Source organism: Dama dama, chromosome 15 (assembly GCF_033118175.1).
Source record: "Dama dama isolate Ldn47 chromosome 15, ASM3311817v1, whole genome shotgun sequence".
Classification (NCBI taxonomy): Eukaryota; Metazoa; Chordata; class Mammalia; order Artiodactyla; family Cervidae; genus Dama; species Dama dama.
The window spans coordinates 86,105,908-86,129,333 of NC_083695.1; the positions used below are offsets into that span (position 1 = coordinate 86,105,908).

At 46.6% G+C, this 23,426-nt stretch overlaps 1 protein-coding gene across 1 annotated transcript in view; it reads left to right on the forward strand.

Moving 5' to 3' along the window:
• Positions 1-23,426, forward strand: part of PLPP4 (phospholipid phosphatase 4) — a 141,683-nt gene that overhangs the window by 56,498 nt on the left and 61,759 nt on the right. Inside the window, exons 2-5 of the mRNA XM_061163179.1 lie at positions 701-809; positions 9,005-9,095; positions 13,816-13,879; positions 15,838-15,962. Coding sequence (XP_061019162.1) covers positions 701-809; positions 9,005-9,095; positions 13,816-13,879; positions 15,838-15,962 — 389 coding nt within the window. The remainder of the gene's footprint in view (positions 1-700; positions 810-9,004; positions 9,096-13,815; positions 13,880-15,837; positions 15,963-23,426) is intronic.

The window sequence follows — 23,426 nt, forward strand, 5'->3', positions numbered from 1 at the left end:
AAGCCTGCCATCTCTGTTGTTCTTCCCTTGCAGGTTTTCTCTTGGTGGTGATCCTTTTCATCCACCTGGGTGTTGTGGGTTCCCAGGGTGAGAGAGGGGTCGGGAGGTGGAGGCTTAGAGCTGTCTGGTTCCTTAACAGCAGCCCCCCATCCTCTTCCCGCTTCCTTCCTTCTTTCCTCTCCTCTGCTGTCTCTCCTGTCCCAGCCTTCTCTTTTCTGGAAGTTTCTTTCTCTCACTCTGCCCCCTGGTGGTGGTGATGGTGGAGGGGCGCCATCTGGAGTAATGTGGAGAAGGAGCACCGCCGGTTCTTTTCTCTAGTCCTGCCCGCTGCTCCATCCCTTTCGCTCCAACTCAAGTCCATTTTGTCCCCAGAGACAGCTGTTGGCCTGGCCTTGCCCCAGTCTGAGCCACCATTCTGAACTTCAACTCCCAGTTCCCTTTGGATCCCCGAGTTCTTAGGGTCTTTGTATGTCTGCCTCTCCTGCTCTTCTCTTATGCCCCCCGCTGGTCCTAGCAGGCTGGTGGTGATGAAAGATGCTACAGTCTTAGTGATTCTTCCATGTTTCCCCGGTTGGAGCTGCCCGAGATCCATCAGTTGGGCAGCCTGTCCCCCGCCCCAGGGACCAGTTCGTCCACTCTGAGCTCTTGTGTAGGCCACCTCCTCCCCAGTGCTCACGCCTCTTTCTTTGTTTTCTTTCAGTTTTACAGAATTTTTGGATCCCTTCCAGAGAGTCATCCAGCCAGAAGAGATCTGGCTCTATAAGAATCCTCTGGTGCAGTCAGACAACATCCCCACCCGCCTCATGTTTGTAAGTACTGCTGATTTCATGGCTGATGGGACCACTCCCCCAAGTGTGAGCCACATGGGTTTTCACTTCTGTTTTTCCACCCCCTGCTGATGACGGCCAGCAGCCTGAAGAACAGAGGCAAGTAGCCAGACAAATTAAAATTTAATTCCAGATCGGACTGGTTCGCCGCTTGGTCATGTGAGAAGCAATTGCCCGAGGCTTTGGAAAAGAAGGGCCCTGCTTATTTTAGCTAAACCCAAACTGTTTCCAAATACTTAGAGTAGAATAAGTGGAGAAGGCAATGGCAACCCACTCCAGTACTCTTGCCTGGAGAATCCCAGGGACAGAGGAGCCTGGTGGGCTATAGTCCATGGGGTCGCAAAGAGTCGGACACAACTGAAGCGACTTAGCAGCAGCAGCATAGTAGAATAAGATGAGAAACTAGTGAACAGAGTTGCCCGCTCCATCTTCTTTTAAAGTAGACCTTGATTTAGCCATGCTCAGACACCATTAAGCTGCTCTGTTATCCACTTTTCTGGGCTTGGCTGGTCAGTTAAGCGGTGATGAGACCACCGTGTGTGACTCAACTCTGGGTAGGGTCTCTGATCCTAGGATAAGTGGGCAAACACCCAAATAGTTGGTGGATATATTAGGACTATTTTACCTCTTCATTCTGCCCCATGTTGATTACAGCCTTTTACACTCCCCTACCATGGGCTTTTCTGGTAGCTCAGGTGGTAAAGAATCCACCTGCAAAGCAGGAGCCCCGGGTTTGATCCCTGGGTCAAGAAGATCCCCTGGAGAAGGGAATGGCAACTCCAGTACTCTTGCCTGGAGAATCCTATGGACAGAGGAGCCTGACGGGCTATAGTTCATGGTGTCATAAAGAGTAGGACACGACTGAGTGGCTAACACTACTACGTCCTGGTCCCTTGCTGAAAGCTCAGGAAGGATTATCTCACTTAGACCCACCCTGATTGACGGTGGGAGGAGAAGGGGACGACAGAGGATGAGATGGTTGGATGGCATCACCGACTCAATGGACATGAGTTTGAGTAAACTCCAGGAGTTGGTGGATGGACAGGGAGGCCTGGCGTGCCACAGTCCATGAGGTCGCCAAGAGTCAGACACGACTGAGCGACTGAACTGAACTGAGTGTTTCCCAGTGAGGAGGATGTCATTGTTGTCTGAATTTTGCAGGTGCAGACCTGCATCCCAGAGAAATGAGAGAGCTTGCCCAAAGCCACACAAGCTAGAGAGTGGGAGAGCCCAGATTCGCACCCGAGCAGCCAGCTCTGAGCCCCGCTCTCAGCCAGGAGGTTGCCTTGCAGTCTGGAGCTGAGTGTTCAGGACTCTGCTAAGGCTCACCAGCTCCTGGAGAATTGCTTTAAGGCCTTCCTGTGGCAGAGGAAATATTGAAGCTCCGTCTTGTTACAGAACAAGAATGTAGCTTTTGGATGGGCAACGCTGTAGCTCGAAGACTTTGCCTATTGACCAGCCATCACGTGTCCTGTCTCTGGGAACTCAAGTGTGTGTTCCAGAGCTTTTATAGAGCACACAAGAGATATTTTTGCACTTTGAAAGAAATCCCTCTGATTTGGGGAGGAAATCTTGTTCATCAGTGATTGGAAAGTTCATCAGTGATTGGAAAGATCACCAGTGATTGGCTCAAAGATGATGGAAAGATCTTTGTGTCTGCAGACATCCCCAAGTGTCCAGAACACTACATGAACATTGCAGTCTTATTTTTATTGCTTTTTCATAATTTCCTTCCTGCTGGAAAATAAATCAGGTTTTTGTAAATATCAGGGAAATTGAATAATGTAGGGTCTTGTGAGTTGGGCATTGCCTTACATCTGTGTATTAAAATCGGATTTTTTTCCCGTTTTTGTTCCAACTCACATCTTCCATAAATCCTAGAAATAAAGTAACTAGCATGTGTCTCACTAGTTTACTCCATGGTTTTAGTAGGAGGAGCTTCTGTTTATCACTTATCCCCATTTTCAAAGATTTCACATTTTGTGTGCTGTAAAACCCAATTTGGAGATGACTGTTCATATGGGGTGTTGTGATGAATCTGTGGCTGTGTCCTAGATTTATGAACAATGGATTGTTTTGAAGTCTAGATACAAATGCCACAAATATCCTGGCTGCAGACACAAATAGGATGGAGCACATTTGCATGTTGGCAGTGGAGGAAAGGAGACAGTAAAGGAGTTATTCAGTGCTGTGATTCTCAGAGAATAGAAGGGTATTCAGCCACAAACACTGATTCATACCCTCTAATCTCCTAATGAAATAAGTTCTACCTTTTGTTTTGTTAATAGTTGTTGATGGATTTCATTCATTCAGTTGCAAGATTTAGTGCAATTCCATAATAACACAAGGAGAGCAGTAGATACATTTAGAATATGTGCAACGCAAGATGAAAAATGCTTTGTCACCACATAAATTAGATTTGTTCTCCTGGGTTTTATTGAGAGTTTAATACAAGATATCATTTGTCTGCTTTTGATCTTTACAAACCTTATGGTGTTTCTAAAAGAATGTATAAGAGAACATAATTTTCAATGTTTTTTTAAAAATCTATTGGCTTCCTTAGAAAGCTCCAGTTTCATTAGTTAACACATAGATAATCCTGGGGTCTCCTCTATTTTTGTTTAGAGTGTTTTACTCTAAAGTCAAACTTGCTAACTTTCTAATAACCAAAGTGTTTTTTAAAGGCAGCTGCTGTGAATCCAGATTTCTTTGTGAAATCAGTGTCTCTGGAGTTGTGCTTATTTGTGTGCGTGTCAGTTTTAAAAGAGCTACTTGGTCAAATGTTACAAAAATATTATCGGAAGGTTAGGGAATTAAGTAAGGAGTAAATGGTAATGACATCACCTGGAAGCCACTGCCTGGCATTTTCTCTGTCTTTGGCACCATCAGCCAAGGTGAGGGTATCTGTCAACATGACACTTGGGTGTGGTTGGACCATGGATTCTGAGAGTTTCCCATGATGACCCTGGGCTCCTGTGGACCAGAGAGGAAGCCTGAGAACTCTGTTCTCACATACTGGGTCTTGACTTTAACATTTGCTGTTAAATATTAACAGGCTATCAGCCGCTTCCTTATTCAGAAGAGGCCATGCTTCCTTTCTGAACATGTAAAGTGTATCAGCGCATCTTTGAAAGCCTACTTTTTGGTGTAGGAAGATTACTCTGCTGGTATTCCATATTGCTCTTCAGTGCCCTCTCTGTTGTTGCCTGTAGTGTCTTTGTGTGTCCAGAGAACACTTCCAGGGTGAGGAAAGCCATGGGAATTGCAGGTGATGTGAAGTCAAATCAGACTTGACCCCTGCAGGCTTGTGAGGGCGATGGTACCCTGAAGCAAAGTGTAATCTGAGAAAGAGGGGAGGAGAGGCTCAGGGGCACTTTTAGGGATGTTCGTCCCCATCCTTACCATTGTCCTCCTCCTTCTCATCACCATGGTAATTCACAAGAGCAGCTAGCATCTCTTGACTGTAGTAACGGTGCTCATCACTTTACAAATAGCATCTCAGTGAATTCTCTCAGAATCCTTTGAGGTTGGCACTTTTGTGATACCATCATTTCAGTAGAGAAAATGAAACTGTCATGAGATTAAACAGCTTATCCCAGGTTTACAACCATCAGTGGCTGGACCAGGGTCTGAATGCCGCTGATCAGAGTACAGACACTTTTGGAGCCATTCAGCCGTGCTGCCTCCTTGGGGGTCGAAGGGAGGTGGACAGGTGGTGAGTGCAACCTGTCACACACAGAAGATCAGGTGTCAAGGAGCAGACATAGTGGAGCCAGGCCATGCGGGCCCCATGAATGGGAGTTTGCTTGGAGTACTGCATGGTGGAGGGGGCAGCGGGAGGCAGGGGTACAGGCAGAGTGTGGACAACTTCAAGTTAGTTGATTATTGCTTAATTCAACAGAAAGTTATGAAGCACCTTCCTAGAACCAAGCATGGTGGTGGGTAGTGGAGGTGCAGAGCTGAGTAGGTATGGTCTCTAGCCTAGTGGGAGCAGAGACATGAACACAAGTCAGACCATTCGGCTTCCCAGGAAAACCCTCGAAGAACAGGCAAGATTCAGGGAACTGCAGAAAGAGGAGGTGTTTTGCAATTTTTTAACTTGATTTAAAAAAAATCTGCCCTAGACCTATCCTCTGCCCAAGATCAATCTTTCTTCTCTGGCCATGACGTGTCCAGAAGATTTACTTCCATAGCGTATTACTGGTATTGTGTTGATTTAATAACAGGAGCTTCTATTCTGTAATCGGATGCTTCTAAGGAAGACAAAAATAAAATCAGTTTGTGGGGAGGAGGGAAGGAAAAGAGACAAAGCTGGCTCATGGTAGTTTAGTTTTTAGACACTTTTGACAAGTCTTTGCTCCCAGCTCTGTGACAGACTGTGATTGTCTGCCCACCACAGGGCCCTTCCCAGGTGGGTGTGTGTCTTGAGTTGTTAGAAGCACCGTGGACCACACATGCCTTTCTGTTGGATGCTGAAAATTCAGTCGCTTTGGGCCCACTGTTTTGTCTGATGTGACTAACCCCCAGTGACAAGCTCTTCTGTGGCTAAAACATCCTAGCATTGGGTGCCCGGGCTTCAACCCCTTTGGTGGTTAAAAGTCCTTGGCCACTCATGCCCTTCCCTGGAGACAAGCTTTGTGTCTGGTGTCATACTTGGTGGATTCCCAGAAGTATCCTGGCAACACAGTGCCTTGTATCAGCATCCAGGGGTCACCCATCTTCTGGACTGGGGACGGACGGCACGTCCTGTGTTGGCTTCACTGGTGGATGCACAAGGCATGGCCCTTGCGTCCTCCAGCTCCCGCTCCTGGTTGGAGCCATGGGGCTCCTACACAGCAACCCATCTCCTGTTCAGTCAGAACAGTCCAGCTCAGGGTCATCCCCTGCAGCAGCCTCTGGAACCTTGGAGGGGAAGTCTTCCCAAATCATATTTTCTCTGGGGTTCCAATTCTGTCTAACCTTAGACTATGCCTTCTGGGACTGTCTTATATTAATAGCGGGCTTCTCTGGTGGTTCAGATGGTGTCTGCCTGCAACGTGGGAAACCTGGGTTCAATCCCTGGGTTGGGAAGATCCCCTGGAGAAATAAATGGCTACCCACTTCTGTACCCTTGCCTGGAAAATCCCATGGATGGAGGAGCCTGATAGGCTACAGTCCATGGGGTCACAAAGAGTCAGACACGACTAAACAACTTCACTTTCCTTTCCTTTTATGTTAATAGCATATATGTGCTAAAAGACATAGTTGCTCAGTCTTATCTGACTCTGCGACCCCAGGGACTCAAGCCCACTAGGCTAATCTGTCCATGGAATTCTCCAGGCAAAAATACTGGAATGGGTAGCCATTCCTTTCTCCAGGGAATCTTCCCGACCCAGGGATTGAACCCAGATCGCCTGCATTGCAGGCAGATTCTTTACCATCTGAACCACCAGGGAAGCCACCAATAGCATACATATGTGTGTGTGTGTGTGTGTGTGTGTGTGTTGTTGTTGTTGTTCAGTTACCTAGTCTTGTCCAGTTCTTTGCGACCCCATGGACTGCAGCATGCCAGGCCTCCCTGTCCATCACATCTCCCAGAGTTTTCCAAGTTCATGTCCATTGCTTCACTGATGCTGTCCAGCCATCTCATCCTCTGACACCCTCTTCTCCTTCTGCCCTCAGTCTTTCCCAGCATCAGGGACTTTCTCAGTGAGTCAGCTGTTTGCATCAGGTAACCAAAATATTGGAGTTTCAGCTTCAGCATCAGTCCTTCCAGCAAGTATTCAGGGTTGATTTCCCTTAAGATTGACTGGTTTGAGGTCCTTGCTGTCCAAGAGACTCTCAGGAGTCTTCTCCGGCATCACAGTTTGAAAGCCTTAATTATTCAGCACTCTACCTTTTTTACTAGCTCTCACAACTGTACATGACCACTGGGAAGACCATTGCCTTGATTATGTGAACCTTTGTTGCCAGAGTAATGTCTCTGCTTTTCAACACACTTTCTAGGTTTGTCATAGCTTTCCTGCCAAGAGGCAAAATTCTTCTGATTTCATGACTGCAGTCACCATCCACGGTGATTTTAGAGCCCAAGAAGAGGAAAGCTATCATTACTTCCACCAGAATGGAGAACCCCCATGGACAGAAGAGCCTGGAGGGCTACAGTCCATGGGGTCGTGAAGGGTCAGACACGACTGAGCAGCTAAGCACAGCACACAGCATATCTCTAGTTCACTATTGCTCTCATATTTATGGTTTGACTGTTGGTGGGGCTGCTGCAATTCTGTTCACTGTTCAGTGAGCTGCTTTCTCCTCTTTGAGGGCAGCGGCTGGTCTGTAGTGCCCAAAGTGAGAGGAAACCAAAAGCCCGGGACTTCTTTGACCTTAAGCTTAACTTTGGACTTAGGTAAGCTGGGGCTTCAGCCATCACTCTCTAAACGCTGAATGTGTGAATCAGAACTGATGCAGTGTTTCTGTCACCAGAGTCATTTGAGATGCTTGTTACACAACGTAGATTCCAGACCTGTCCTGTAAGAGGGTCTGAGGGATGCAGCCGTGTAACAAACACTGCAGGTGTGAGAGCTACCCAGGCACTGGTGGAGACTCACAGACTTGCTGGAACACACGAATGAGTGTTGCCTTTTTCAGTCACCCTGGGTAAATCCTCTGCTTCTCTGCTCCAGTTCTGAATCTCCTTTTGTGCAGCTTCCCTAAGACCTGGGCCACACTCTTCTGAATACCCTCCATGGAGACAGGACTTACTGATGTTAAGTCGTTCAGGGCCATGGCCAATAAGGAGGCTCATCAAGCTGGTTACTACCATTTGTGGTCAGAAAGAAACCAGCCTGTAAGGAGAAGGATTTTCTCATGTCTCATGAGCTGTCTGTGAATATTGCTCCCAAAGAGGAGTCCCCAAGATGCTCTGAGCTCTCACGGTCTGGCTCTTGCATGTCTGTAGGACATCACCAATTTTGATAGACTGTGTGCATTTGGAGGAATTCTGGTGTTTTCTTTTTTTTTTTTAAAGGAAAGTATCTTCCAGCCATGCCTTAGACCTGTTAGGAAGCCCCCTTTCCAAAAAGCAACATTGATTAGAGCCCAGGTGGAGACTTCCCAAATTGTGAACACTGTTGGTTAATAGTTACCATCTCCCACGCCCACCCCTCCCACCATCATCTGTGAGCCCAGCTGTAGATTTGCGAGATATTTAATCCCTTTTGATTGTTATCCTGAGATGTTATAATCATAAGGAAGTAACACAAATATTGTATGCCAAAAAGTTCGTTCAGGCTTTTTGGTAAGATAGGATGAAAACCCTGAATGAATGAACTTTTTGGCCAATCTAATACCTTTTTCTTGGTCATTGAAATGTTGGGAAAAAAAACCAAACAGCATACTAATTATAGAATGCTGCGTAAAGACTAGGTATGGGAGGCAGAAAACCTGACCTCTGAAGCCCATCTTGCTGTTTCCCAGATGTGTGTCCTTGGCCACATCACCTAGTCCCCGAACCGGGCAAAGATTGTCACAAAGCCTGCATGAGGATTTAAGAGGCCCCAGTACTGGATGGTATCCAAACATGGCTCCTGCCTCATAGAAGGTTCAGTAATAAGAGTTGTTTGCATCTGAATCCCACCAGCTTGATTCGTTAAGTGCAGTGCATACTGTACTCCCCAGTGCTTTGGTCTAGGGAAGTAAAGGGGATGCAGGAAGAAAAGAGGAGAGACTTCATGTGAAGGGACTAACCTCTGCTTTGCAGTGGAAGTGAATATTCAACCAAAGAATGCCGAAGGGGAATGAATCAGTAGACTCCAAGCAAATCCCACGTGTCCCCATGTTGCCAGAGCGCTGGGGATGGGAAGCCAAGGGTTCTTCCACCCCTCCCCAGGGGAGGATGGGAGGAGGGTTACTGGCAAAGATGTCACTGTAATTATAGACTCTTCGTTTCTGTTTAAAAAGTCACCACTTTAAATGTGACTCCCAGCAATTACAAATCAATTATAACCCATAATCAGACCTCTGATTTTTCAAGTCTGTGGAATCTCTCAGTATAGATATAAATCCTTCTTAGTGTAAGGTCAGGAGTTCAGTGAGATCATTCAACTAGTGAGTCCAAAGGAAGTTAACTGGAACTAATTACCACTCGGCTCTCTGATAGCAAACTACTGCCTTCATGAGGGATTATTTGTTATTTCTTCCAGGCAATTTCTTTCCTCACACCTCTGGCTGTTATTTGTGTGGTGAAAATTATCCGGCGGACAGACAAGACTGAAATTAAGGAAGCCTTCCTAGGTAGAGTATTCCCAGTTCCTGCTTTAGGGGATGGGGCTGAACTTCATTAGATCACCAGATTTCGAAAAATCTCAGTTGCACCCAACTGATTTTTCTCTTGGTCAAATTAAGCTTGGTAGACACAAGACAAGGTAAACGTTTAGCCCTTTTAAAGAGCCAGTGCGTGGTAAGTAGCTCATCTGCCGGCCAGCCCATTGCTGCTGTCCCTTGTGCTGAAAATAAGTGTCAGGCTCCTCACCAGAGCTCTGTGCTTCCTAAGCAAACCGGAAGAACAGCTCTTGGCTGTAAAGCAAAGTGAATCTGAAACTTTGTCACCGCTGACTGTCCAACCCCACATTTGTAATTAATAGGCCCCCATTTGGGGCAATTCAGACATCAACCACAGACTCCTTGACCAGTCACCATTGACTGGAAGCAAAAAATGTGGAAAAGCAGATGTAAAATTTAATATAAATTGGAAACAGGCTCCATAACTCATTGCCACTGTGGGGACATTTTGGCAGTTAATCAGTTGTTATTATATAAAGAATGCTACAATCTTTGCCATTGAGTATGACACAATGCTTATAAATTCTCTCTAAGCTGAGCCATATCTGCGTGTGACAGGAGTTTGATATTTTTAGGGTTAAATCCATTTTTTTCCCCTGATCTGCATATTAATCAAAAGACAAAGTAAATGACAGCATGAAGAGAAAGCAAAACTATTTGGCTTGTTTAGCAAAATAAGCTCCCCGGAAGCCAGGGTTTTAGCTTTTTGATCATCAGGAATACTGAATTGGGTTTATTTTCTGACATGATGCCTTGACGTTATCCAAACCCTCACACACATTGTGTTGTTGGTGTGTTGTGTAGGCTCACCATTCAGTAAGGTAGTAAATCTGGAAATATGAGATTCTTCACTAAAAATGGTGTTTGTTAATTACTGGACTTTGAGGAAATGAAAAACGTAGCAAACTTCGATCTTCCCTGTTCTTTGTAAGGGAAGGAGGCTGGCTGTGAGTTCTAGGGTGTGCAGAGCAGTGGAAGGACCGGGGCCGTTTCTTACATAGCCAGGCTTTGGTTAGGCTCTGTGTAGTTGAAAAGAACAGAATTCCTCTCTAATTGGATCGGGTAAATTAGAGGTTTGGTTATAGGACTATAACAAGCAATCTTACAGACCTTCAGGAATCAGAGGGGAAACCCTCGTGGGGATGAAATAGAGATCCAGGCCATGAGGGGTGGAGGCACCCTGTCGCCTTATGCCCCCCCACCCCCCCGCCTCAGTGATGCTTCCTTCCTCTCTGCTCAGTCCCCGCCTCAGTCTCCTGTGAGGACGTTGCCTCTTCTGCCTGCATCTTGGTCTGTGTGAGGCTTGGGCTTGCAGTGGTGGGTGCCTCTGGCCCACGCCTGCGTGACTGCTCAGCCCCAGTGCCACCTCCAAGCATCACCGCATCCTGTGGTCCAGACTTCCCAGGCGGAGACTCTGGACTTGACTCAAGTCTCAAGCCTGGATGCAAAAGTCCCATGTCTCTGGCTAGCCTGTGGATGCTCTGCTTGAAGACAGCTGTGTTCCCCAGGCTGCTCATCTGTGCTTTGAGGCTCTGGTCATCACATGGTCTGTGTCTCTTCAACTGAGGTGGTGGAAAGGTCATGTTTTTCAGGAAGGGTATGGATACCCTCCCTCTTGAGGCTGACGCAGCTGGGACAGCGTTTGGGCAGATATCACTGTGGTCCCCAAATGTCCCATTGGGAGCCTCTCTCAGTTGACCTGGAAATCTCTTTGCCTCACTTATTCTAGCCGCTCCCCTGACACTGAGTCCAGAAACATATGGTTGTGGGTAGGAACTGTCTTTCATGGTTACAGTTATAATTTACTGGCTGCTTTTGGTGCTGGGAGATTGTTATTGCCTTGAGGAGCTTACAGTTACTTTCTCTAGACCTTTTCATTCTCAGTCAAATCTCCCTTAGGATGACACTACAAAATTGTATACCATATGTGGCCTCCTATATGTTAACAGAGAAGGTGGAGTTAATTGGATGTTCTGTTTGCCCAGATAAATGAGAGGCTGCCTTGTAAAAATGATGAAGAACCTCCCTTTGTACACAATTGAAAAAAAGTTGCCACTTTTAGGAAGTCTTGGAAGGGGCTGGCGGGAGTGATCTTTCAAAACCGAGGACAGAAAATTAGGTATAGCTTTTTCTCCATTATCTGGAATTCAGGACTTTCTCAGTGAGGGTGGTTTGGTCTGAGGTCCCTTCTTTACCCAGGCGTCTTCAACAGACCTGGACCCTAAGAATACCCCTTAGCTGCATGTCCACAGAAGCCCCCTTTGTGCATCTGTTTATGTGCAAGTAAGGCTCACCCCACCCAGGGATTTGGCTGCAGAACGGCCAAGATGGTGTTAATAGCGAAACTTGTTTTGGAAGGCCTGCAATGTTGAATTCCCACAACAGCAAAAGTGACAGCAATAAAACCCCTCTAATCCTCTGGGGGTGCTTGTAAGCAGGAGCACCCTCAATACAGGCCACTTGCAGGCCAACTCACATGACACGTTGCTTTGCATTTCTTTATCAGAACACAGTCTGGCTTATTTTTCTGACTCTCCTCTCAACCACGAAGTGCTGTGGGATGCTGTTGGTACACCCCTTTTGAACCAGATGCCTTGGGTTCTTGTTAATCAACAAACCAGCCCCCCATGATTGGGGTCATCCATTTCCTTCTCAGCCAGCCTTTCATGCCTCTTCTCTCAGCCCAGCCTTCCCTGCGGTGTCAGTGAGAGGTCCCCTGTCCGGGTCCCCTGGAGGTTGTGCTATGCAGATGAACGTGGCAATCGGTTTACTTACTTCCGGAAGGCTGTGACGCTTTCCACCCAGGTCCTCGCACTCTTCTGTCTCCTTCAGGCTTTTGGGTCAGAGAGGGAAGCTGCCAGCTATTGGTGCTTCCATCACAGCCACACCTTTTCTAGCTCAGCCACTTGAAGCTTTTCAGAGAACTGCTCTGCACTATAGTAAACCCAGCCAGGGCAGAGGTTGGGGACGTGTATGGTGTTCTGGATTGATGTTGTGGTCTCTGAACTTCCCCAAGGGCACTGGGAGGTCAGCTAGTGATGCTTGTTCCTGGAGACCTTTTCTGTGCAGAGGTTCAGCCCCTCTGGGAAAACACAGCAGCAGTGAGCCTGCTGGACCAGCCCTAACAAGAAAAGACCCCTGTCATCTCAGGACAATCTCACAGCCTATTAATTATCGTGGTTTTGGGAGAATCCTGCAGCAATGATGGCCCAGGGGATTCTCCCTCCTTTCTGCATAGGAAACCTCTCAGCAGTACTCCAAGCTTGTGAGAGAGAAGGGAAGCCAGCGTTTTAGGAAGGAAGGGTCTGTGCATGCAGAGTGTAATCAGCAGATCTCTCCAAGTTCTTCCATGCTTGCTTCCAGATTACACACCCCGTTGCACGCTGGGTGTTTTAATGGTGGTCTGGTGTTGCTGACTCATGCCCTGCTCTGCACCCAGGGGGCCCCGCCCTCCTTTCCAGCTATTGCAATGTGGCCCATCCTCCACTTTGGGGACTAGTTTCCCTTTGACAAAGGTGCTCATTTGAACTGGTCCCTCCCATTCTCTCTGCTTCCCCGTGACTTGATACAAGCAGGTGGGTTTTTTGTCTCTATCTCAGTGGCCCATGCCCTTAGTGACTGTGTTGACTGTTCACTCTCCTTTCCATTTGTAGAATAACACGTTTGTCTCCCCTGATGATCATCAACTGCTCCAGGCAGCTCCTTCCCGAAAGTGGCCCTCCACTGCTGTTTCCTTACATAAATCTCAGCTAGTATTGAACAGTTAATACTTGCCAAAGGGAAATGGTAACTCACATGCTTTATTATTCAACAAAGCAATGGAATGGGGCATCGATAGGTTTTTATTGCTTATGCAAAGCATTTGACCTTTCATCGCATTGACTTGCCTTTTGTGTAGTCTTGATAAACACAAGAGAGGGACGCAGGGGCCTCGCAGGGAAAACTCCATGACTCATTTCACCTGCTTCCTTTGGACAATCTGTGCTTCATCTAGCAAAGTCCTTCCAAGCTGCTTGGAGAAATTCCCCAGGCTGTCTATTTTTGAAGAATGTCATCCAGAAGTACCTACTGTTTTAGGTGGCAGAAAGAAGCACCTGGGCAAACCTTTACAAACACCAGTAATGAGGTATTGAGACACTTCACCTTCTTAGAAATAGTGATTTGTTTGATAACAAGTGGACAGCCATCAGCAGGGGACAGGTCAACAAGGAGGTGATGGTTGAGTGGGCACGCCTGTTTGCAGAGGGATTCCTGCAGCTGCTCTGATTAGAATTATGTCTGAGAAGGTTGCCAGAAGGAAATAAAATGTTATGTTTCTTGCTACCAGTAAAAGAAATTCTACATGCTGTAGTATTAAATCTGTTCTATCAGGTCAGAACTTGATACATGGGCTTCTCTGTGATATTGAAAATTTCACTCTAGGAGGAGAGATGAATTTCATGTCATAGGGGCTTGGAATTTTATGAGCTTTCACTCTCCAAAGTCCAGTTCTAATTATGTTTTACTCTAGCCACTCAAACTTCCCTCCTTTTTTAAAAGCATTAGTTCATATTTCTATGGTCATAAATTAAATAGTGTGATTGAAAAGTAATGATGATGATGATGGTAATGATGATGATTTTGATTTGAGAGCCAGCTGGTTATTTTTCTGTTTGTTGGTTTTGTTTTGTAGCTGTGTCCTTGGCTCTTGCTTTGAATGGAGTCTGCACAAACACTATTAAATTGATAGTGGGAAGGTAAGTTCCAAAAAGAAACAAGTAGTGACTTAGAGTCTCAAGGTCAGCCATATAGAAACCTTGGCCACAGGAGGGACAGATTGGAGCTCATCTGGTCTTCCCTTAAATTGTTGTCTTTCTGGGGTTTCTGTCCTCAACTCAGATCTTTCCTCTCCTTTGAATGAGGAACTCACTATTTCAGTAAGCAGGACATCAATAGTAAAGAAGAATCTAATGACTATACTTTTTTGGGGACCAAAGTCAAGAAAGCCATTTCCATTTCCAGCCACTGCTATTCCAGGGTCTCACCAGACACCCATTCACTTGTCAGTTTTGGCATCTGAAAAATAGATAATCTTGCTTATTTATCATTCTCTCTGGGATAAGCAATATGGATTAGTATTTGAGCTGTGACTCATGACAAATTTCTCTTACCCTCCTGCAAGATGATTTCTATTTTCTGTTTATCTTGCCTTCTCCCCCAAATGCTCTGGAAGTGAGCTAGTCTCTGTAGAGAAAAACAGTCAAAAGATCTGAGTTCGAGACCTGACTTAGGCCCTGACTAGCTGTTGGCCTTGAACAGGTTGGTTTCCCTTTCGGAACCTCAGTATTTAGTGGTCAGGTACTTGGTGTGCAGTGCTCGTCAGGCACTGAGGGGGTAGAAGATGGATATAGATTGGTTAGTGAGTGACCTTGGGCTGCATTGTCCTTCTAACTTTCCGAGCTTAGAGTGGCTGAGGGCCCAGTGAAATGCTGACTCCCAGGTCCTCTCTGAGGCTCTGGTTCAGTAGGTAAATAGCCACACTTGGAGAAACACATAGGGGAGAGACAGCACACCAGCAGTTCTGATAGATTATTGATAATCGATACATTATAGATACTGATAGATTGTTATTGGGCCCAGATCCCAGAGCTGGAGGACCAGTGAGCCCTTATAGTTCACAGTGAGAACCATATGAGCTGTAACCCAGTATGTGCAGAAAAGGGGGACTGTGTTTACCGTGTTAGAAAAACCTTGTCCATGGCAGGCATCTGGAAAAGTTAGTTGAATTCATGTGAAGAATCCACCATCACTCATCAGCGTGAGAATCCGCACTTGAGTGAAGTAGACACATGTGGGGTGTGGTGTGTAGGTGCAGGAATCCAATTGCCAGGGTTCAGAGCTTGTCTTTGCACTTACTGGTTGTGTGTGACCTTGGGCAGGAGTGTGATCTTTCTAAGCCTTCATTTTCACACGTGTGAAATGAAGGAAGTTCCAGGACCTGCCCCAGGGTTGTCGTAAGAATCGTACGATGTGACCCATGGGTAGTACTTAATGCTGGGTCTGGTATGCAGTAAGTACTCAGTACATGTTAGCCGTGATTGTGGCAGCCGACTCGGCCTTGGGGCCAGCTTGTCCCCTACCTACCTCCCCCACAACCTGGACCGAGAGCTGGCCTGGTGACTGTGTGCCAAAGCTTGGAACTGAGTTTTCAGGTCTTCTCAGTGAGGTTAAGTGAGACCTGCTCTTTAAGGAAGTGTAGGCAGTTGGCCATCAGATTCAAGATACGGGGCCATGAGGAGCCTGGAGGCTTGGATCCTGGTAGCAGCCTCTGACTAGTGGAGCCGTAGATGGAGCAATGGCTCCATCTTTATTTCACCAGCACTATGCTCAGGTGGCTCCCGGAAGTCATCGCACTTGACCTTCCGTACCTCACTTTTGAGTAGGTATTGATATCCCCTTTTTACATATGTGGAGACTGAGGGTGGCGATGCGACTACCTAAGTCATAAAACTAGTAAGTGGCAGAGTGGGGGATTCCAGCCCAGATCTTTCTGACCCTGAAGGCTTTGCCCAAGCCCACAGTGTCTTCCTGTGGGGGCTGCAGTGGTGACGGCAGAAGAAGGAACTGGGGCAGCAGCAGGGGTCGGCGGGGTCAGCTGGGGTTTGTTTGTGATGGCAGCCTTTTATATTGAAACTGTCCATGGTGTCTTTTGTAGACCTCGCCCCGATTTCTTTTACCGCTGCTTTCCAGATGGAGTGATGAACTCGGAAATGCACTGCACCGGTGACCCTGATCTAGTGTCCGAGGGCCGCAAAAGCTTCCCCAGCATCCATTCCTCCTGTAAGTTCCCTGGTTGGGAGACTCTGGGTCATGTCTCCTGATCACTCTTTTTGGGAATTCAGGTGGAGGGAAAAGAGTCGATACCTGAATGTCAAGTGTAGTTCACTTTTCTTCACTGTAGGGCGGTTGTCTTACAAACAAGACATTCCCCAGGAAGAAATAAGCCTGAGACCAAGACTCGAGTTTACAAAACATTGTGTGTGTGGCTCTTGTCAACTCAGCAGAGTGAAACTTGCGACACTTTACCCTTTGGCAGTATCCTTCAGGATCCTGACAGTGCAAGGGAATTAACCATGTTCCCTGGGACCTCATGCCTTTCAGCTCAGTGTTCTCTCTAGTTTACTCCTTCAGTGAAAGTTTTGTGTGTCTGTGTGTGTGTACTGTACCAATATATAGCATATAGGTGTATAAACCAAGTTATCCATGTCAGAGTGTCCTGGTCACATCTTCTTTCATTCCATCAGTGTTTACCAAGTGACTCAGGTGCCAGACATTGTGACAGGTGCTGGGGACACGGAGATAAATGAGCCACAGCTCGTGTCCTGGGGAGTCCCTCGGCAGTGGCAGGCTGTGTATTTAGGTTGGTGATTCTGAATTCCTTGGAGAGGAACCAGGCCCCCAGGTGACCACTTGGGAGACAACCAGCTGCTCTTATGACTTGAAGTCTTTGGTTCCCCACAGGTCGGATCGTTGTTTACCTTGGTCAAGCCTGTTACCCTCATCCTTTTTCTTATTTCTAAGTGGCTAATACACACCCTGATGGTGGCTGGACCAAGGAGTAACTGGATGGCCTTTCCTGCAGAGTGGTTGTTGGCCATTTTGCTCAGAGTCACTAGAGAATAGGGCCTGTCAGCAATATCGGGGTGCCTGGCACTCTGAGTGACTCTCCGTCAGCCTGTGCCATAGCCCTGCCAGGTCCAGCTGGCCCCACCGTGTGCATAGGGACAGGGAGGCTTAGACAGACTCAGCAGATTGTTCAAGGACACTAGCTGACCTTCATGCCAGCCTCTAACGTGATAGTGTCTTGAGCTTTTGATGGTTAAGCAACATATACAACAAGGTATTCACACTTTGGCCACCTGATGCGAAGAACTGACTCATTGGAAAAGACCCTGATGCTGGGGAAGATTGAAGACAGGAGGAAAAGGGGAAGACAGAGGATGAGATGGTTGGATGGCATCACCGCCTCGATGGACATGAGTTTGAGCAAGCTCCAGGAGTTGGTGATGGACAGGGAAGCCTGGCGTGGTGCAGTCCATGGACTTGCAGAGAGTCAGACTTGGCTGAGCGACTGAATTGATTCACAGTCCACGTTCATTTAAATAAATAACGTTTCCTCCCCTAGTTTATTGGAGACTATAGTGGGTTGAATAATGGCACCAAAAAAAAAAAAAATTGTCTAGATCCTAGCCCACAGGACCTGTGAATGTGACTTTATTTGGAAAAAAAAAGTCTTTGTAGATGTCATTAAGTTAAGGATCTCAAGATGAGTTCATCTTGGCTTTAGGGTGGGCTGTAAATCCAATGACAGATGTCCTTATAAGAGAAAAGCAGAGGAATATTGAGACTCAGAGACATGGGGAAGGAGGTCATGTGAAGATGGAGACAGGAAGTCATGTGAAGATGGAGGCAGGAATTGAGGTGATATAGTCGCAAGCCAAGGCGCCCTGGAGCCACTAGAAGCTGGACGAGGCAGGAAGGAGTCTCCCCTGAAGCCTTCAGAGGGACTGTGGACTGGCCAACACCTTAATATGGGACTCTGGTCTTCAGAACTGGGAGGGAATACATTTCTTTCATTTTCAGCCTGCATGTTTGTGATGATTTGTCACAGTGGTATCCATCAGGCTTCTTGGCCTTTCCCAGTCAATAGGAATTGACTAGAGGCCAGATAAGAAACTCAGGCAAAGTTTTATTGGCAGCTGTACTGCAGCATGGGAGAGAGAGAACAAGCAGCTGCTGCTGCTAAGTCATTTCAGTCGTGTCCGACTCTGTGCGACCCCATAGATGGCAGCCCACCAGGCTCCCCCGTCCCTGGGATTCTCCAGGCAAGAACACTGGAGTGGGTTGCCATTTCCTTCTCCAGTGCATGAAAGTGAAAAGTGAAAGTGAAGTCACTCAGTCGTGTCTGACTCTTCGAGACCCCATGGACTGCAGCCTACCAGGCTCCTCCGTCCATGGGATTTTCCAGGCAAGAGTCCTGGAGTGGGTTGCCATTGCCTTCTCCGGAGAACAAGCAACAGGTTCCCCTTAATCCCTGAGCAGGGGGCAAGCTTGCTCCTTGTACGGGGTGAGGGTCGGGCTGTGTCCAGGGATCAGGCCGAGGGGCGGCTTAGGTGTTTTGCCCACCCCTCAGGTGGAGGTATGTGCAGTACCCTGCTTCTGCTCCCAACACTCTGTTTGTGCTCCAGGCTCCTCAAAAGTGGCCGCTGGATTTCTTGGTCTCTTTGTATCTTTTGTCCAGAATTTGCCCCACCTGCACCTGCACACAGCTATTTTTAGACCCTACAGTTTCTTTGTATTTTGTTGCTCAAGGAGAGGTGTGTCCAGATGCAAGCATCACGGCACTGCAGGGAAGGTCCCAGGTCCCAGGCCTCTCAACAGCAGCCCTGAGTAAGGAACGAGGAGACAGACTGAACACATACTGGTTAACAGAGAGGTCTGGCTTTAGAGCCTTGGAGGTGGGGAGGGGAGATTGACAGAACGTGCGTTCCTGAGGTTAATATGGCCAGGGGCATGGCATGCATGAAGGCTTAGGGATCACGGTGTTTTTAGGCTCTAGTCATTCCTGTTATTTATGGTCAAGCATCCGTTTGGAATAATCACTTCCTCTCTGAGCTGCTTCTTCCTCTCTGAAGTCGTGTTTTAAGTCAGTCTGTTTTGGAGGTTGTGTAGGTGCCAGTTGGAGAAAGGTCTGCTATATTGATTTCCTGTCTCCTTGTTATCATAAGTTCCCTGGTTGGCCTTTTTTAGATAAAACTGGGATAGTATTCACCTGGGGCCAGCTTCCATCTGCTCTTCATCTGTATCCTTGTGGGGTCACTCAAGTTCTCTGCAGGTTCTGGTCTCCCAAAGATTTGGTGCTGAGCTTTAAGGGGCTTCAAAAGTTATTAGCAGTAAGAAGTGAAACCCTTTGGGGGAACCTTCATCCTAGTTTTCAGATGGTTAACTGAGGACTGCAGCACAGTTTTGTATCTACCATTGCATCTGAACTCGGGAAGGAAGTAGCTCTCATGTGAATGACTCACGCTAGGAGACTGCTGGGTTGCAAAGAGTAGCAATCAAGGCCCACAGAAGTTTCTTTTAGAGGCACACTGTCCTTGTCAAATGCATTTCCTGGTGGGTCTGCCCACCAGCTGTCTTGTCCCTTGGGAGGCTGATGTCTCTTCTGTGCTCCACAAGCTTTCTGACAGAGGCTATTACTATCTTTTGCTTAAGATGTGCTTAAAATGTTAAGATTTTACTATTTGGCTGACAGAATCCTCCCTAGCCTCTAGGCTTTTGGTGACTATTTTCCTTTGCTCTTTTTTATGACAGATCAGTGATTGCCTTGCAGGCAGCTGCCATATCCACTTAGAAAACCATCAGTGCTGCTTTCTGGATTTCTTACTGTAGCTGATAGGAAGCCTAGAGGTTGGTGTGACTCATTGCTCCCTAGAGGAGGTGGCAGGCCTCAGAAGGGGTGACCTCAGTGGACTTTTGATACACAGGCTCTTTCCCCCTTCAATAAAAATCCATTTTTGTGGGTTGCACTTGAGTGAGTGGACCCAGGGATTCTGGACCAAGGACCTCTGGAGAGGAATCCCCCATTCTAGGTAAACATGGGTGTCCTTCTGCTCTGTTCACAGATAATTGGTGACTGGAAGGTAGTCGACGTCCACATGTACATGTCATCCTGCAGATCAGTTGGTTTCCTTTGAACAGAAGAACAAACACTAATGTCTTTTGGAAACCAGAGATCTTTTTCTTAGTTTACCACACGCAGTCAAGCAGCACTGCCCTGAAGGGCTCGTGTGACAGCCTCTCAGCGCACAGCGTGTCCCGTGGCAGCCATGTTAGGGGACTGGCTCTGTGAGGCACAGCTTCAAAGGGCGAGTGGTTTCCTTCAGAATTTTGAGAAGCTTGGGGTTTAAAGTGGAGAAAGGCGATGTGGCTTCAAAGCAAGGGTATTCTGTAAAGAGAACTGTCTTTCATCACATTATCTCAGCTTTTGATTGGGTGTTGTTTCAACTTGCAGAAACAGGATAGACTTCAGAGAGAAAAATTGGAAAAAAGAAAAAACCTTATTATTACCAAGTCAAGGTATTAAGAAACTTTCTTCTATAAAATGGTGGGAATGAACAAAGTGATACTGTAGTCCGTGGTCAGCAAATGACAGCATGTGCGCTGCCTGTTTTTTAAAGTTTTACTGCAACACTGAGGTGCCCATCACTTACATATTGTGTGTGGAGGCTTTTACTTTATAATGGCAGAGTTGGTAGTTGCAAAAGAGACCTGGCCCACAAACATACTGTCCATAGTCCAAACAGATAGTATTAAAAAGCATTGCTTCAGGGTTCCTGGTGGGGGACAGAAGAATAGGCCAAGTTTTTAGGAGTTTTTAGGACAGTGAAACTGCTTTATATGCTACTATAATGGTGGATGCTTGTCATTGTATTATGCATTTGTTGAAACCAATAGACTACACAGCATTAAGAGTGAACCCTAATGTAAACTGTGGACTTCGGGTGATTCTGAAGTGTCTGTCAGTGCAGGTTCGTCAATTGTAACAGCTGTTAGACGATGTTGATAATGAGGGATGCTGTGAAGGGGCAGTGGGGGCGTGGCACTTGGCATCTATAGGAAGTCTCTGTACCTTTTAAAATTTGCTGTATACCTAATGCTGGTCTCAGAAACTAAAGTCTAAGAAAAAGGCATTACTAAAGCAAGACCAGTGCACTTGAATTGTGCACACAGGTGTTTCATTTTTAAACAACTCCACTATGGAATAAAAAGGAGGCAGATGACACCACCCTTATGGCAGAAAGTGAAGAACTAAAGAGCCTCTTGATGAAAGTGAAAGAGGAGAGTGAAAAAGTTGACTTAAAGTTCAGCATTCAGAAAACTAAGATCATGGCATCCGGTCCCATCACTTCATGGAAAATAGATGGGGAAACAGTGGATGACTTTATTTTTCTGGGCTCCAAAATCACTGCAGATGGTGATTGCAGCCATGAAATTAAAAGATGCTTACTCCTTGGAAGGAAAGTTATGACCAACCTACACAGCATATTAAAAAGCAGAGATATTACTTTGTCAACAAAGGTCTATCTTGTCAAGGCTATGGTTTTTCCAGTGGTCATGTATGGATGTGAGAGTTGGACTGTGAAGAAAGCTGAGTGCCGAAGAATTGATGCTTTTGAACTATGGTGTTGGAGAAGACTCTTGAGAGTCCGTTGGACTGCAAGGAGATCCAACTAGTCCATCCTAAAGGAGATCAGTCCTGGGTATTCATTGGAAGGACTGATGTTGAAGCTGAAACTCCAATACTTTGGCCACCTCATGCGAAGAGCTGACTCATTGGAAAAGACCCTGATGCTGGGAAAGATTGAAGGCAAGAGGAGAAGGGGATGACAGAGGATGAGATGGTTGGATGGCATTACCGACTCGATGGACATGGGTTTGAGTAGACTCCAGGAGTTGGTGATGGACAGGGAGGCTTGGCATGCTGCGGTTCATAGGGTCGCAAAGAGTCGGACACGACTGAGCAACTGAACTGAACTGAACAGAAAGGGTGTTGTTGTTGTTCAGTCTCTAAGTCGTGAAGGATGATCAGTGCTTATGGGATGCATTCTTTAAATGACAGAATTTCAAGATCAAGCTGACTAATGGTGATTTAACAGACTCTTCTTGGGCACTTAGTGTTTCGCAGGTACAAGCTTGCATTTAGGGTACAGGATGCTCAGAAATGGCCATGTCCTGTTTGGGGTCAGGGCAAACGCCAGGTACTTTCACACAGTGATCTGTGGGGAGCTGGAAATTCCAGTGCAGGGACAGGGAAAGCCTTTGGAGGTAAAGCTGTCTCTTCTGTCATTTCCCAGGAGAGTACACATGAGCAGGTGTTTGGGGCCATTTATGTTTGAAGTATCTTTATGCTACTCTCCAGCTGAGTGTAGAATTCTTGGTTGAAAATCAGTTCTGTGCAGGATTCTAGTTTACTGTGTGTATCAGAGAGACCCTATGACATTCTCTGCTTCTGTCTTGTTTTTCTCTTTCTCTCTCTGGAACTTCTTAGGAGCCTTTATCTCTGGTCGTCTGAAGTTTCACAATGATGTGCCTTCCTGGGATTTTTTTCTTTATATTTATTGTTCTTGTCTCTCAGTAGGTCCTTCTACTCTGGAACTGTGTCCCTCCCTCTGTATTCCTGTTTCTTTTCTCTGGATCCTGTGTTAGGCAGGTGTTGAATCTCCTGGGTTGACTTTACCTTTTAATTTTATTTCCTACTGTCTTTCTCTTTGTGTTTTTGTTCATCTCTCTAGGAGAGTTTAAAAATTTTATTTACCAACCCTTCTATTGAGTTTTATTATGAATTTTGTATTTTTAATTTCCAAGAGCTCTTTCCTGAACTCTGATTTAACAAAAAAATAACATCAGATTCTTTTTCTCATGGGTACACTCTCTCTTTTCTCTTTGACTGCTGGCATCATCTGCTCCTCGCCTTCTCTTTATCTGCATGTTTTTTGGTATCTAGCTTTCCTTGCATATCTGACGATCTTTGGCTGGATGTTCTTATTTAAGGTGGGAGTGCTGAAGCTAACTGGACAGAGACCATTAAATGGGCTTCACTGAAGGGTGGGTGGGAAGCGAGCTGGGGTTTCACTGGTTGACCCTGAGTGGTAGCATCTGGCCTTTACTTAGAGGCTATTCTATTCACTGGCAGGAACTCCCCTCCCCCTCCTCAGTCTCTGGCCAGGTATATATGAACCTGGCATTCTGGAAGCCAAGCCCAGGGACTTGCTTTCTCACAGGTTACCTTGCAGACTTTCCCTAAGCCCCCCTGTTTTCAGCCTGATTGTTTAGCCTTTTTCTCCATTTGACTGCTTTTTCCAAGCGCACAGCCTTGGATGATTAAACCTTCTACCTTCTCCAAGAGTTGAGGAGGTGACAGTTAACTGGTTCCAGGATGAGGTGGGGACCTGGAGAGTTCAGCTGCTCTCTGGGGACTTCCCACCTACTTTCCTGTCCAGCTGGCATCTGACCCCTACCCTCTGTGGTACCTCTGCCTCCAGTTCAAACCCTTGCAGGGCCCCTCCTGGTGAACTAGGGCTTCTCACGGGCATCACCGTCTACAGAACCACGTGGAGATGCGCCTTTCCTCTCTGAGTCAGCATCTGCTCTGCCAGCTTCTTCCCACCCTCGTATATTGTGGGGTGGCGTTGAGGTGCTTTTCGTTCCACTGAAGATAGAATTTGTCTCCCTGTTTGCATA